General features: G+C 39.4%; 1 protein-coding gene across 1 annotated transcript in view; it reads right to left on the reverse strand.

Annotated features, from left to right (window-relative positions):
• The window catches only part of pik3c2b (phosphatidylinositol-4-phosphate 3-kinase, catalytic subunit type 2 beta), a 102414-nt gene that overhangs the window by 74466 nt on the left and 12240 nt on the right, over positions 1 to 15708 (reverse strand). Inside the window, 2 exon segments of the mRNA XM_084704004.1 lie at positions 10747 to 10826; positions 11060 to 11171. Coding sequence (XP_084560130.1) covers positions 10747 to 10826; positions 11060 to 11171 — 192 coding nt within the window.

Genomic DNA, 15708 nt, shown 5'->3' on the forward strand with positions numbered 1-15708 from the left:
AACAGATTTGATTTTTCGTAAAAACGTTCATGACATGATGGCAAATATAATATGTTGAGCGCGAGCATAAAGACGAAGATTAATACTTTAACCGGTAACCACAATAGGAAATTATATAGGCCTATATTTAAATAATGTTAGTCTTGCCTTCAGAAGCTTTTGTTAAACACACCCATTATTATTTTGTTGATCGTGTCATCAAGCCAGACTGCTTTTGTGGTACATTGAAGGTCCTCAGTGACTCTATATGTTTCACCCCCACTTACATCTGATGGAAACGTCTTGTAGCCTATATGGTTCTTCGAATATTCCCCTTTCAAAGGCAAATGTCCAATAAAGTATATTTTAATACAGTAAGCTATGCTAAGTCTGCATTATGGAAGATTTCGGTTACCAAAATAACTATAAAGCTTTCGTTGCCTGGCGAGAACAAAGACGGAGCTGTTCATGCTAACAGTTTATTTCATCCGATACAATGCGTTGGAAATCATACTCATATCACGAAGAAAAAAAACAACCTATGTGATGAGTTCCATCTAGAATAGCCCTATATTTAGCCCTATAGCCTATTTCTAAAAAACAAGTGAAAGGAAGTGACAGAATACATTTCCGTTAAGTTTGCATCATGTGTCTGATTCTTGTCCGACGTGTACCCCATTCTGCCACTGCAATGCCTAAGCTCACACGCTCGTAACATAGGCTCGTAACCTTATCAATCAATGCTCGCGACTGGTTGTCGCAAAGTATGACGTGTACAGCTAGTTGCAAGCGTGCACGAGGTCTCGGAGCTTGGGAAAAAAAGAGCCACTGTTTAAAGCTAGACCGGAAGACACGGAAGTGGAAAGATGGCTGCGTCTAGTTTCGCGCTCTCGCTTGCCTCACTGCGCCACTGAGCACTTTTCATAGAAATGAATGGGGACGCCATCTTGGAAGACAGAAGTTGCTGTTTCTAGTTATATTAACTCTATGCCTTAAACAGGCTGTTTCAACTCATGGAATGTCTTTCGTCTACGGAGCCCCAGACATGACATCTGAAGAAAAAAAAAAATTCCCACGAAAAACTAAATCGTTCCCACGAAATACTAGTTCGTTCCCACGAAATGCTAATTCGTTCCCACGAAATACTAAATAGTTACCACGAAATACTCATTCGTTCCCACGAAATACTATTTTGAGGATAACGATGTAGCCTTACTATATTGCGGGTAGTGTGGGGCACATATACCCAGAGCACTCTAAAGGTGCAGTCATGGACAGAGCTGATTTGATTGTATTTTAGACTGATGAATGACCGTGGTAAAGTTGGTTTGAAGTTCGATATTCAACAGATATTCTGACGCCCAGTATTGTGTTGTTATCTTAACCGGTGTTAGTACTGCTACAACCGGCCGCTTTGCCAATGCTTTTGGCTGCCTAAACAACGCGTATGTTTATGGACCATCAACAAATTACACGTTTCAAAAGTCAATAGCTTCTCTACCACATGAACCAGGAGTGTCAAAATAATGTTAAACTGTTGAAGATGTATGCATTCATTTTACAATTTTCATCTCAAGTTATTAAAAATGTATTCTTTATTCAAAATAAACCTTCAAACGTCAATAGCTTTTTGATCATGTGACATATAATCCTCAAATTCATTTCAGTGTTCACTGACTATGCATACATGTTGCACAGCCTTTAGGTTTTTCATTTCTATCTCACATTATTTGAAGCACATTTTTGAAAATGTACAACCACCACCTCAGAGGCTTTTTCCCCATTTAGATTTTGCCTGCATACCTTTGCCTGAATACCTTTGCCTGAATACAATAAAAACAAGGATTATTCATTTCACCATGGAACTGATCTTCTGAGTCTTCTTTCACATGCTCTATACTTTTATGTGTTTAGCATGCAATATGCTCAGAATGTTTTTTCATTTTGACGAGATCACCATCCTCCATTGAAGTGAAAAGTACACACGTGTTGGATCACAGGAAAAGCTTCATCCATGCTTGTACTGTTCAACAAAATTGCAAAGCAATATGTGACATACTCCTTCAGTCCTTTGTCTTGCACCCTTTCCCAAATCCCTGTGAGACAGCTTTTACAATGTGGGCAGAGCAAAGGTGTAAAACTGTGAACTTATGAAGGTCACTGTTGATTTTTGGAATTTTTCTATGACAATATGGGCACTTTCAAGATAGGCATATATAGTTTCCTGTTAAAGGACAGCTGCACACTATCCATCAGAGCCCAACTGTAGTCTATCTCTACCTGTCGTTCTCTGCACAATGTGCACCCGGAGACATTTCTGACGGTTTCCATCAACCAATATGTTAATGTTGGTATAGGACGTTCATTGGTGATAAGTTCAGAGATGGGGACAGGTGACTTATCTTTGCCCATACCTAGCAGTACAAAGGCATGGTACAGAACCCTTTTGTTTTAATTTGGGATCTTTGACACAACACCACCAGTAGCGTCAAGATGGAGAGTAACTGGTGTGGGTTGTTTAAGATGCTCTACCATTATATTTATTCCTACATCCATGTACATATAAACTCCAAATGGGTCCACTTGCAGGTGCTGAATATGACCACCAAAAGAACACTGCTTCATAATTTTCTGTGTGAGCATCAACTCCAGCAGGACATCATTATGGAGTCTCATACTTTTTTGCACTGAAATAATTTTCAGAACATCTTTTGTAAGACTCCTGATGATATTACCACCATATAGTTCGTCTTTTGGAGTCTTCCTGAGCTGCTGATAGTTGTAGTTGCTAACACCTTTGTGTATCGATTTGGCAATTTTACCTCTTCTCGGGAAGCTCGCATACCGACATTTTCTTTCCTTTTTTGCACGGGTGACGTCTCAGCACTTTGATGGTTATGCTTTTTTGTTGTGATTATGGGCTATTGTTTTCTCCTGAACACATACATGGCTCTAAATGTCTTAAGTGTGCAAACTGCAGATACATGCAGGTATAGTGACATTATTTTACTGTAGTGTGTAGCTTTAGACTGGGACAAAATTGCCCTGGCATTTTTTCTCAGACCGGCCCACCGCAATCGGTCGGACTCTGAGCCACTGCATCTGACACAAGAAACAGCAGGAGAGGGGTGGAGCCTGTTAAGAGAAGTGATTGGGATATCCAAGTGTTAGCATATAGAAAGAACCAATGCCATCCCTGGTTCAGGGGCCGGTCAATGGGAAATTTATTATTCTTTTTATTACATTTTTATTTTACACCGGCCCAAAAGGTGCCTCAGCCAGCCGGTTATTTGCCCGGTATGACAGATTACCAGTCCAGACCTATTTGACTTTACAGTTGGCCTTTGGGTTTTACACCTGACTCCACTTCCTAGGAGTATAATAGTTTGGATACGTCACTGTCATTAACACAAATAGTATACTATAGTATACGACGGTAACTTCAAAATAGCGGTCAAAAGTGCAGTTTAAGATCAACATTTTTAGATACATTTAGATAATGTGTAATCACTAAAACATCACACTGCTAGATTTCCAGTGTCCTACCTAAACTACATGTGGCACGACAACTACTTGAAAGTGCAAAAACTTTTAAGTCGTTTTTCTCAGTTCTACACTTCGGCAAGTAACGTTCTTTTGCCTTTGTAGGGCAGTATAGGTCACATCACCAAAATGCTATTGACATTTTAAGGTTTATTTTGAATAAAGAATACATTTTTAATAGCTTGAGATGAAAATGAACAAAATAAAGGCTGTGCAGCATGAATGCATACATCTTCAACAGTTTGACATTATTTTTACACTCCTAGTTTATGTGGTTGAGAAGCTATTGACTTTTGAAACGTGTCATTTGTTGATGGTCCCTAAACATACGCGTTGTTTAGGCAGCCAAAAGCATTGGCTAAGCGGCCGGTCGAAGCGGTGCAAACACCGTTAAAATAACATAATACTGAATCTGTTGAATATCGAACTTCAAACCAACTTTATCACGGTCATTCACCAGCCTAAAATACAATACAATCAAATCAGCTCTGTCCATGACTGCACCTAGAGTGCTCTGATGTGCCCCACACTACCCGCAATATAGTAAGGCTACATCGTTATCCCCAAAATAGCATTTTGTGGGAACGAATTAGCATTTTGTGGGAACGAATTAGCATTTTGTGGGAACGAATTAGCATTTTGTGGCCACGAATTAGCATTTCGTGGAAACGATTTAGCATTTTGAGGGAACGATTTAGGCAATTTAAGCAATAAGCCCCAAGAGAAACAAAATAGTTTAATAATAAACCGTCATTCTTCCGCTACTACAAAGTATAGTTCTTACATAAATCGTTGCCACGCAACAGCCAGATGGACATCTTTGCCGTCTTTTTCAATTTGAAATATTCGATGCGCAGTAATTGGAATGTTAAGGAATGTTATGAGGACAACCTGTGAGGTTATGCTGGATTTTACAACGGCATGGAATGCGATATAGCCAATCACAATCAAGGATGGGAACAACCAGTTTTAGAATGCTTAATTATAATACGGGTGGTTTAAATCAAGCATTCTGATTGGTTGAGAGTGAGTCACGGGGTGTGCTTTATTGAGCATAAAGTACTGTACGCCCAGAGAATGCTCTAGTATGCCTTATTACATTTACCTTAAAACGGGAGCGTTCCATATTAGTGCGCACTCAAAATAACTAAAATGTTGCCGAAGAAAAAGACTGTCTACAAGTAACTACTGGCATGCAGCAATTTAATGGTTAGCAAGCTATACTCGCAACATTCGGTTAATTTTTGAGCAATAATATTGCACTGTCTTGTGCTATCAGTGCTAACTAGCTGGTCTAGCTACTGAAACGTTGGACGGAAGCTCAGGTCTATAGTTGCTAACTAGACTACACTTATTTAATTTGAGCTTCGTAGCCACGCAATTACATGACCTTGACTTGGCTTCTTAAAACAACGTTTTCCACGGATGCACAATTCATGGAGATATCCAAATCAACATAAGCTAACCTTAACAACAGCCTAATGTTCGTTTATCGAGTCCCAAGTCACTCGTAACTTGTTTACAGCATATGTAGGTTAGTAGGCTAGCTAGCTACCATATACCCAGTGCCTACGAAACATTAATGATTGATTTAGAATGTTTAGGCCTACTGTTTTTAAATGAAATATTATTTTATTGAAAGTGTCCCATTGTCATTGTTATTTTAACGGCAGCTTTTATAAAATGAGCATTGAATGAATGAGATGGTGCGAGATCTAGCTAGGCTAACAAACGTGCAGTTCACAATGCTGTTTGTCCGTTGCATAGCAACAGCCACTGTTTACAGGGACTATTTTCTCTCGGCTACTGAAATGCGATACACAATGTTTGTTGTCTATAACTATTTTGTGCTGAAAGGCAGCTTACTATTTATTTACTATTCATAATTTCGCTGGCAATCGTATTATAAAAGCAATAAGGTACTCGAGGCAGTACTTTATCGCCAATAAAGTACGTGTTCCAGGGTTTGCCTAACAACACCCTTAAACACGTACTTTATTGGCGATAAAGTACTGCCTCTCGTACCTTATTGCTTAAATAGACGCCACATCGAACGCTACTGCCTACTGGCGCTGACTAGACGTGGGGCCGCCATCTTAGAAAGGTCCGATCGCTCCACTTAGTGCAATCTGTTTGGTTGGGGCAATGAGCTGTAAGCGCATTTAATTAATCATACCGCATTGAATACCAAACGGATTTTCACACGTTTTTTTTCCTGCAAAGGTCATACATGTAACTATGATACAGGCCACATGTTTCGGCGTATTTTAATATTCATAGTGGGCCTTTCCTTTAAACCCTTTTCTGCCGGACCATTCAAATATGGGCATTAAAATGCCCATGGTTCCCGCGTCAATATCTATGCCGTCCAATTGCCGATTTTATTTCTGAAAACTGCCAGATACTCATGATAACTTAAGCTCAAAGGACATGTCATTGGTTAGGGGTTACTGGGAGTGGGAAATAAATGTATCGTCAGAACGGGAGCCATTGTTTTCCGAGGCAGAGCCAGAGTGGAGACCATGGGAGATTGCCTTCTGTGTTAGATTCACAGCTTTTAATTGAAATCGGAGATGATTTCGGAGACGCTAGGCTAGCTTGCTAGCTACAATTTCAGTACAGTAATATCAAAGATTCTTGCTCAAACGTCCTCTCAACGTTGGTAAGATTCTATTCACAAAATGCAACAAATAGTACTGTAATGGTAAATATTACTTGTGAAAAGTAATCCCCTGAGCCCTATTTAAGATGGTTCGCCGATTAGAGCATGAATATGCTGCACAGTGTTGCGGCATCTTGTTTATTCTGATGCTACGCAACTGGGAATTTGACCTTTCCAAGATGGCGGCCGCATTTCTCGCGCCCAGCAGCCACTGCGGCGTCTACTCTTTATTATGTCTATGGTTCTACCAGAGAATGTCTAATATAGAGAGAACTGCCACTCTCGGGAAACTTCCGGGTTCTGAACTGGATGAAGTTCCATGTGAGGGCGCTAACGAGCGAGTGCAGAATGAATGGAGGTCTATGGAGCTATACCCCTCAAAATCCACTTTTCTCTGGATATAATTTTTTGTCTAGTAATTTGAATTCTGAATTCGAAAGGGGAGGCAAAAAAAATACACACTGCTGGCTGTTTTTTTAAAGTCGCCTCTCTGTTTCTAAAAAGCTTTTGAAAATGTAATTGACGTCATACACATCGTACGACCAGAGCTACTGCTTTACGGCAAGCTCTGGTCACTTACTTCTTTCTCTCAGGGCATCGACAACACAGCTGACAGGTTAGGCTTTTCCTGTCAATACACACGCTAGAAAGAGTTTTGGCTTGCTAATGTTGTTGCTAATGTTGCTAATGCTCTGACATTCTGATTCAGCTTCGGATGCCATCAAGCAAGAGCTCTAGTCGTATCAGTCCTTCACTAACCAATCAGCATTCATTAGCAGAATGCTAGCGTGTTATAGGCAACAACAACTCACCCTGTAAGAAATCAAAAGGACATAAGTACTTGTTCATTCAACTTTCGACCTATAATCCATGTTGAACATGCAAAAACTACCATCAAATCTGAGATTTCTCAACGACAATCAGGCGAAAGAGACTAATTTAGCCGTTTAGCTCCATAGACTCCCATTCAACATGCACTCGCTCGCGATCACTCCCAGTGGAACTCTGGTGGAACTGCAACCAAATTCGGTACAATGGGGCTTAATAGGGAGTGGCAACGCTCTCCTTAAACAGGCTCTGGTTCTACCCACCTAAGTCAATCCAGTTTGTTTCGACAACAGAAGTGGATACGATAACGTTATCATTTCAAATGATATCTCGTCAAACTGTTGAAAACAGTGTTGTGTAGACACAATAGACACACAATTTTTGTGTGCGTACGCCATTTTAGGCTTTTGGGCATACGTACACTTTTAGTAAGAATCCTACGCACAGTTTTATAAATGAGACCCCAGAGCTGATCTTGACTCGTAAATACAACACTTCTAGTCATTATGCAGTGGTTTTTATTTGTCTGACTTCATCAGAGTAGGCGTGATCTGGCTTAACAAGAGGTCTCGACAGAAAAAACACATTGAAAGTTCAGCGGCGTATGACATTATATTTCTCAATGATAAGGCTGGCAAAGGATTTTAAATTAAGTTACAATGAGTACTATTGCAGCATATTGAAGGGGTTTAATCACTGATTGAAACACACACAAAAATGTGTAAAATAATGCTTTCTTAGAAGAAAAAAAGCATTTTATGTGACTGTCCCACATTAGCTGATCATGTCAAGTAATGTGGGACAGCATTTTTTCAGCTAAAGTGGGACATCAAGTAATGCTGTGTTAATGCTATAAAAGTAATTTAATTTCATCGAACCAGCGCTTTCAGACTTGTAAGCGTGACCGCTAACGCTAGTCCAACAAAATGCTAACGCAGCAGGACTAGCTAGCTAGCACATAGACTGCAGATCAATAAGGTTTACATCAGTTACACTTTATGCCTATTGTATAAGTTAACCCCCACAACTAAATGAATCTTGCCTCACCCTTGCACCTAGTTTCTTTGTATATAAACTAATTATTATTATATTAGCAGACAAGGCTGACAGACAACGACTGTCCCACTTTTCCAGACAAGCTGTCCCACTCTACCTGAAAATGCTGCCTGAGTGAGAGAGGGGGTCATGTTATGTTTGAAAGTGTGTAGCTTCAAAAATATTGTGTATTCCCATTTCATTCCAACATGAAAATGTTCCTAAGCCCTAAAACAATTTAAAGAAACACCACTGGGGCGAGTGAACAGTTATTTTTTAAGTCTACTGGAGCCTCTACCAAAAAGTGTTCCACATGACCTGAAATCACCCTATATTATCGTCTTCCAAAAGTTATTAAAAACCAGGGAGAGGAATGCCAGAGATTATCTGAGTAAAGGAGGCGCTTGTGGTTGGCAAAGCTCAACCAAGATCTACGAGGGAAGAATCTGGACAACATCCGTATTTGTTCAGCACATTTCTTGTCAGGTATTATGAAATGTTTGTTTCAGCGGCTCATAACACATTTTCTATTGTAATGATAATATTTGTAATAGTAAAAACAATTAGCCTACTGCTTTTATTGTTTTTACTGTGCTTATCTTACTGTAAAGCTGACATTGACATAATATAATTCATATCAAACTACTGCATGTGTATGGGTCCGGCGAGAAAACCAGGTAGTTAACAATATCGGGATATCCAACTGAAGGCAGAATCACCGGGTCGTCACGGATCCAAGTAGAGGGAGCTAACTGGTAGGGATCTGCACCGCCAATAAATCCTAATTTCTCAAAATATCGACCCTTTTCTTGTGGTCCAAGTCCTTCCCTATATGCCTTTGGATCTTGGGCGCGTTTTGATGACCATTTCGGTCGATTAGACAGGGCTACAGTTGTACCAAATAGTATAGAATATACGTTCTTTGGTTGTACTCCGTTCAGTTGTTTACACCGAGTGCCTCCAATATGGCCACGCATCCGGGTTACCGCCCAGAATGTGACGTCAGTGAAAACCCTCTATACCATAAAAGGTAATGTAACACCAATGTTACATACCCTATTCGGAGACCTTAAAGTGGAACTGAACTGATTTATGAAGTACGGCTCATATCATTATAAAAATAAAATCACAAACTTTTATCTGACAACTAAAAGAGCAAAATATTCAATTTGTTAATAAAAACGTTTTAAACTTTACTACTTAATGGTTAGGTACTGTGACTGCCGCCTGCTAGTAGTCATCAAGATTGACATTGATAGATTGTCAGGGAGATAAGAGGTAGAAATGGCTTTAAACGAACCAGCTAAAAACAAGGTGCAAAGTAGGATCTTATTGGCTGGTTGTACAAACACATTATACAAGAAAGAAGGCATTCACATTCACTGCCATAACAGCAGGAGAAAACTGAATCAGACACTGTATTATCATTGTTTTGACCATGGGAAGAAGAGGTCTGAGTGTTGTGGGCGACATTTACTTTGCACTGACCTCCAACCAAAGTTGAGGATCTGCATCCCTGGCTGAAGGCGCTGAATTAAAAATAACCCACCGACGTTTCCTTTTGTCTGCTCGTATCACTAAAGTGTGTAAGAAGAGATAAACTAGCTATATTTTAGTATGTTTTAGTGTTCTCAATTCATTATATTAGTAGATACAAGATTATAACCAAATGTATGGGCATGGCAGTGAGTAAAACAACTGCTGCAATGCATCTAAATGTAATGTTAAGCTTTTGAAACAACGCAGCAATCAAATTATTTAATAATGCGTCTTTCTAATTGCCATGAGATAGGAGGGAAGATTACTAGTGCACAACATCTTGTAAATTTAAACACGTTGCATAAAGCTTGTACCCAAGACCCTCAATGAAAAAGTTGTTACTATTTATTATTACAGCATAATTTGTCACTCATACATTTGCAGTTTATGGCTAATAGCAGAGACCTGATGTAAAAACTAGAGCCTCAAGTAGCTGCAAAAAATGCTAGCTGGTCGGTTTTGCAGGGAAATCTCAGATACTGACTGTAAAATTAATCACACGACTGAATTCTAGAGGACCTAAGCTTTCAAACAAAGTATAGCAAATGCATATGCCCTGTTGTGAAATTGTTAGAACATCTTATGTTTGTGGTGGATGTAATGTCTGCTTAAAGCAGCACAGCCGAGCGCAGGGCAGCGATCTGACCGGAAAACAAATTATATAAATACTTAAAAGTCATTTTCAAGCCATCCAGTGAAAAGGTGTATTGTTGAATTGTTGTAGCACACGAACATTGCACATTTTGCACAAATCCACCTAATTATTTAATATTTTAGCAGCGGGACTTCTCGGCAGTTCTCCATTGAATTGAATGATATCCTCGGTAAAGCGGAAGTGCAAATACAACGGAAGTGCAAAAAGATGAATTAAGCCCCATTGTACCGAATTTGGTTGCAGTTCCACCAGAGTTCCACTGGGGGTGATTGCGGGCGAGTGGAAAATTAATGGGAACCTATGGAGCTAGACGGCTAAATTAGTCTCTTTCGCCTGATTGTCGTTGAGAAATCTCAGATTTGATTGTAGTTTTTAAGACGGAAGTTCAGAAGCCGGAAGTTTCCCGAGAGTGGTAGTTCTCCCCTGATTAGACATTCTCTGGTATTACAGCTTTCTGGTTCAACCAATGATGTCTGACAGAGACAGCATAGTCCCGCCCTCTCACCTGGTGACAGTCTGTTTGATTGGTCGTTCCTGGAGCATGATGTTGTGGTTCATAGTGGAGGCGGTCCCATCATCTTCCTCCTGTCAATGATCGAGGGATGATGGAAGTTTGAGATTGAGAGTAAAAATGCATCTGCAAAAAAAACATGAATGTAGGCTTGTTTGTGTGTGTGTGTGTGTATGTGCGTACGTGCTTGCGAGTGAGCCTGTGTGAGTGTAAGACAATGTATGTGTGTGTGAGAGAGTCTGTGTGCGTGTGTGCGTGTGTGTGTGTGTATGTGTGTGAAAGAGAGAGTGTCTGTGTGTGTGTTCACCACGCGGGCTAGTTCTGTGTTGACAGTGCTTCTCTTGGTGAGGAAGAGACGAATGTCCCAGTCAAACTTCAGACACTGCTGGATGTACTCAAGAGTTGCTAGAGGCTGATCACTGGAGCAGAGAGATAAAGAGATGGAGTTGGAGGCAAAAAAGACAGGAGGTAAGAAGACAAAGACACAAAACAAGAGAATATACAGTGCCTTTCAAAAACCTATTGTTTTTGTTAGTAATCCTATTATTATTATTAGGATTCCGCCATCAGGAGGAAACCTATTGGTTTTGCGGGTATTGTTATTGGGGTGTGCTTGCCTTCGGCGAGCACAAACCATTGTTCTCTCTCATATATATATGTATATATATATTTTTTTTTTTTTCCCACCCCTAAAACTTTGTCAATATTTGGACTAAATAGACAACCTAGGTGTCAAAAGTTTTGTCTTGGTAGCGATTGAGTTGCTTATATTTGTATTTACGTTCCGTTGCAAGGTTTAAGAAGAAATTATGTTTTTGGGGCGAAAAGTGAAGTTAACGGTGGCTAACTTGCTAGCAGTCACCAACGTCACAAAAACTCGGGCATTGTTTTTTTAAATTCTGACAGAAGGGTTTCTAGTCTTCTGGTCAATTCTCTGGTTGTAAAACATAGCAATGAGCGTTTATTTGAGCCCATCACAACACTCTGATCATCTGTTTTGCGAGACTGTTAAACCACTGCAAAACAAGCCAGGTTTACCACAGTAGCTAGCTACTTGTAGTCTACGCATGGTAGTGTCAGATTCACAACCGAGTTAGCTCTAATGAAGTATATTTATTGTTCAGGTGGATCCCTTGCCTGTTGCGCAAATACATTTCAGTAACGTAAGCCAGGACATATCGCCACTGATGCTAGGCATGATTTGAAATTTCCTTCCATGACAAGTTATGGCACCCCAAATAACCTTTTCAAAGCACTACGAGTAAGCTATTCTTTACAGCAGCAACCCAGTCAGCCCGTTGTCACGTTTATATAGGAAATGTACATATCTTGATTGTGGACAACATTTTCTTCCCCAATCTCAACAAATAGCCGAACACAGCAACAGGATTGACATTGTTTAAAAACAATTACCATAGTAACTTGCTCACTTCTTATGCTTCTAAACTCCATCAAAACAATAATTTGCGCGTCTGAAAGCGGAAGCTTTCAAGGGCCAAACCTAAAGATCCTGTAAAGTGGAATTGAAAAGGAGTTTTAAGTTCATCACACCACAGAAGAATGTGTTGTTAACTACCCATCCAAATAAAAAAAAATTAAAAAAACACTGACAAGTATGTTGAATGAGGCTTTGAAATAGTGAGAAAATCTGCAGTCTTCTCGGCTTGAGACTGCGGGGGCGTGTCGCCTGAAGGAGCTGAATCTCCGCCCCCTCGAATGTATTGAATTTAGCAACAACAGCAACACTAGCTAAATCAATTGCAGATATCAGAACAGACCTACCTGCAGTGCGTTTTATGTATTAATTACTTTGTCATTGCATCGAACCAGCTGAGTAACAGAGTGCAACCGTCTGTGATCTGACATAGATAGGTCGCTGTGACGTATATCGGTTGAGTTTTGGATACACCTATACAAAACCTGAGCTGAATACGGGAAAAAAACTGTTCAAAGGTCTAACTCCACATTTCAGTGCGACAAAGGTTTTGCGCTTTGCACATACTTTCAGGAACTCATTTCACACGTATATAATGTACTGAGAAGCAAATCATGGAATTTGCTTTACAGGATCTTTAACAAACGAAAATTCTAGAATGTTGATCAAAAAGGGCCATAGGCATCCTATACAAATTCAAAGTTTACACATTGCCGCTAACATTTAGCCTACAATCTTTCTATATCACAGTAGCCTTGACTATGGCTCGAGGTCTAGCTATCTAGCTAATAGGCTATACATTGTGAATTTGGTTTCTATGTTGCAATTGAGTAATTGCAAGTTGCAAGTAATTGCAAACACGTTGTGTTTGAAGAAGGAGAATCTACAAATTAAGAAGATAATTATTGAAGTCAAGAAGCTTTTTAAAAATCTTTTAACATTTACATCAACGGCCTAGTTTGTGTTTTTGTGCAATACCACAAACTTCATGTCCTCAACAGTAGGTGGCCCAGACGTTTTTCAAAATCCGGCAAAGCCTGACTGAATTACAGTTGTTTGAACTTTAACCAAATCTAACAATGCTTGCCATTGGAGAAACGGCGTATTTTCTGATACAAAAACTGAATAGTCTAAGGTCTAAGTCTGTGAATGGCTTAGTAGGATGAGACACAATGCGGATGTGCAAAGGGTTGTAAGTTCGAAACTAGTTAAGAGTTATATATAATTTGGGGGGGGATTCTGACAGAATTTACGGTTTCAAGTCTTGTAGTTAATCCCAGTGTAACTATCTATTATGTCAATTTTACATCATTTTGCCATTTTGAGGGAGGAATTTGCCATTACTGCTTGCAGCTATATTTATACCTATACCTGTTCATTTTTGTCAAAGTAAATCTTCCTATCGTGAAATTACCTAGTTTTTTTGCTTAAAAGCAATAGCAACATGTAGGTGTCTCTCAAAAAATATTAAATACTAGCTGTTTCCAAACTTTTGAAAGGCACTGTACTGTGGATAATTAATTGTCCACAATATGACAGCATATTTAATTCAATTTAAATCCCAACACATTGAAACAGTTTCTTCCATTTGAACTGGCGGCATTGGGTGTCGGCGCTTCTGGAAGAAGGAATCCTCATAGACCCTCATCATGGCAGACCGGCAAACCACAAACTCTCCCTTTCTGTCAACTTTGAACTGCGAAGGACTCAGGAGATCAAGTTCTTATTTGGAATCCATACTTAATGACTCTCAGTGTGATATCTTGTGTCTGCAAGAAACATGGTTGCTAGATCAAAACTTAGATTGTGTTGGGAATGTACACCCTGATTATCTCCATGCCAGTAAGTCAGGTGTGGATTCAACAGCTAATATCTTATCATGTCGTCCAATTGGTGGTGTATCAATATTGTATAAAAAATCTCTTGGGCGCTATGTTAAAAATATTAATGTATCTAGCTCTAGGATATGTGGTGTAACAAAATTCTAGTCTTTTGTATGTATTTACCATGTGATAATTTCTCTTTTGTTCATATCACTGAAGAGTATATGGCCACTATGGATGCTATTAAATGTGCTATGGAAGAAAATAATTGTAATGCTTATATTATGTGTGGGGATTTTAATACTTGCTTCAAGCGAGATAATGCTCAGTCACGGTACCTTTGTGCCTTTGTCAGTAGAAACAACCTTAAAATCGTGTGGATAGTCCAAAGGCTACTGTTGATTGGACTTACACAAACCATGCTTTAAATCACAGGTCTGTTATTGATCACTTTATTGTCAGTGATAACATGTACAAGTGTGTCACTAATAGTTGTGTTCTTTATGATGCAACTAATCCGTCCAATCTTAATGTTGTCAAGTGTAATTTTTTCTGTGATGTTAACTATACTGTTGTCACGGGCAACATATCTTCACATTGCGAGAAGCGGAGTGCCTGGTACAAGGCGACCGAATAGGACCGGGTGTCCTACAAGTCTAGTCTGGATATGTATCTAAATAAAGTGGTTGTTCCTCATGAATCAGTTATAAGTAGTAATGTATCGTGTAACAATCCAAGTCATTTATCTAATATCGACAAATTGTGTAAAGATATTTTAAACTGCTGTATTAGAGCTGGTTTCAATAATATCCCTCAAAGTAAATCAGCCAGTAAACGTATACCTGGCTGGAAAGAACATGTGAAACCGGAAAGAGATAGGTCTCTATTCTGGCATTGGATCTGTCTCGAGAATAGAAAGCCCAACACTGGCTACGTTTATGAAATCATGAAAAAGACTCGGTCTCAGTATCATCGTGCTGTCAAACGTGCCAAGAAGAATGAATTTAACATCAAGAGACAGAAACTTGCTGAGTGTTGTGATAGCGATATGTGGAAAGAACTGAAGAAAATCAACTCAGCCAGCCGCAATGTTCCAGTGACTGGATAATGCTTCCGGCAATAAGGAGATAGCTGAACTATTTGTGACAAAGTACAAACAATTATTCACCAGTGTACCCACCAAACAGACAGAGCTGGCTGAAGTCAAACGGGATCTTTATAATGGTATCTGTGATAATCCTAACAATATTCATGTTCCTGTCGATGTCATTAAGAAATGTATTTTAAGAATCAAATCTTGTAAGAGTGACAGAGGTAGTGGTTTTGACTCTGATCACTTGATACATGGTTCCCACCGGTTATTTTGTCTCATATCTATTTTGTTTAATTGTATGATAACTCACGGTCATACAGCTGAAGATTTATTGTACTTTACCATTGTTTCTATACCAAAAAACATGCGAGCGTCACTGTGCTCTAGTGATAATTACCGTGGTATAGCTCTGTGTTGTTCATTGTGTAAGGTATTAGATCTCGTTATACTTGATCAATTTGGTAAATATTTGTATACATCTGAACTACAATTTGGTTTCAAAAAGGGTCTGTCTACAACCCTTTGCACAGCCATGTATATGGAAACTGTTGATTATTATGTTCGCAGACACTCTGATGTGTATAGCTGTCTGTTAGATGCCAGTA

This window comes from Hypomesus nipponensis, chromosome 9 (genome assembly GCF_054491055.1).
Source record: "Hypomesus nipponensis isolate SF chromosome 9, ASM5449105v1, whole genome shotgun sequence".
Classification (NCBI taxonomy): domain Eukaryota; kingdom Metazoa; phylum Chordata; class Actinopteri; order Osmeriformes; family Osmeridae; genus Hypomesus; species Hypomesus nipponensis.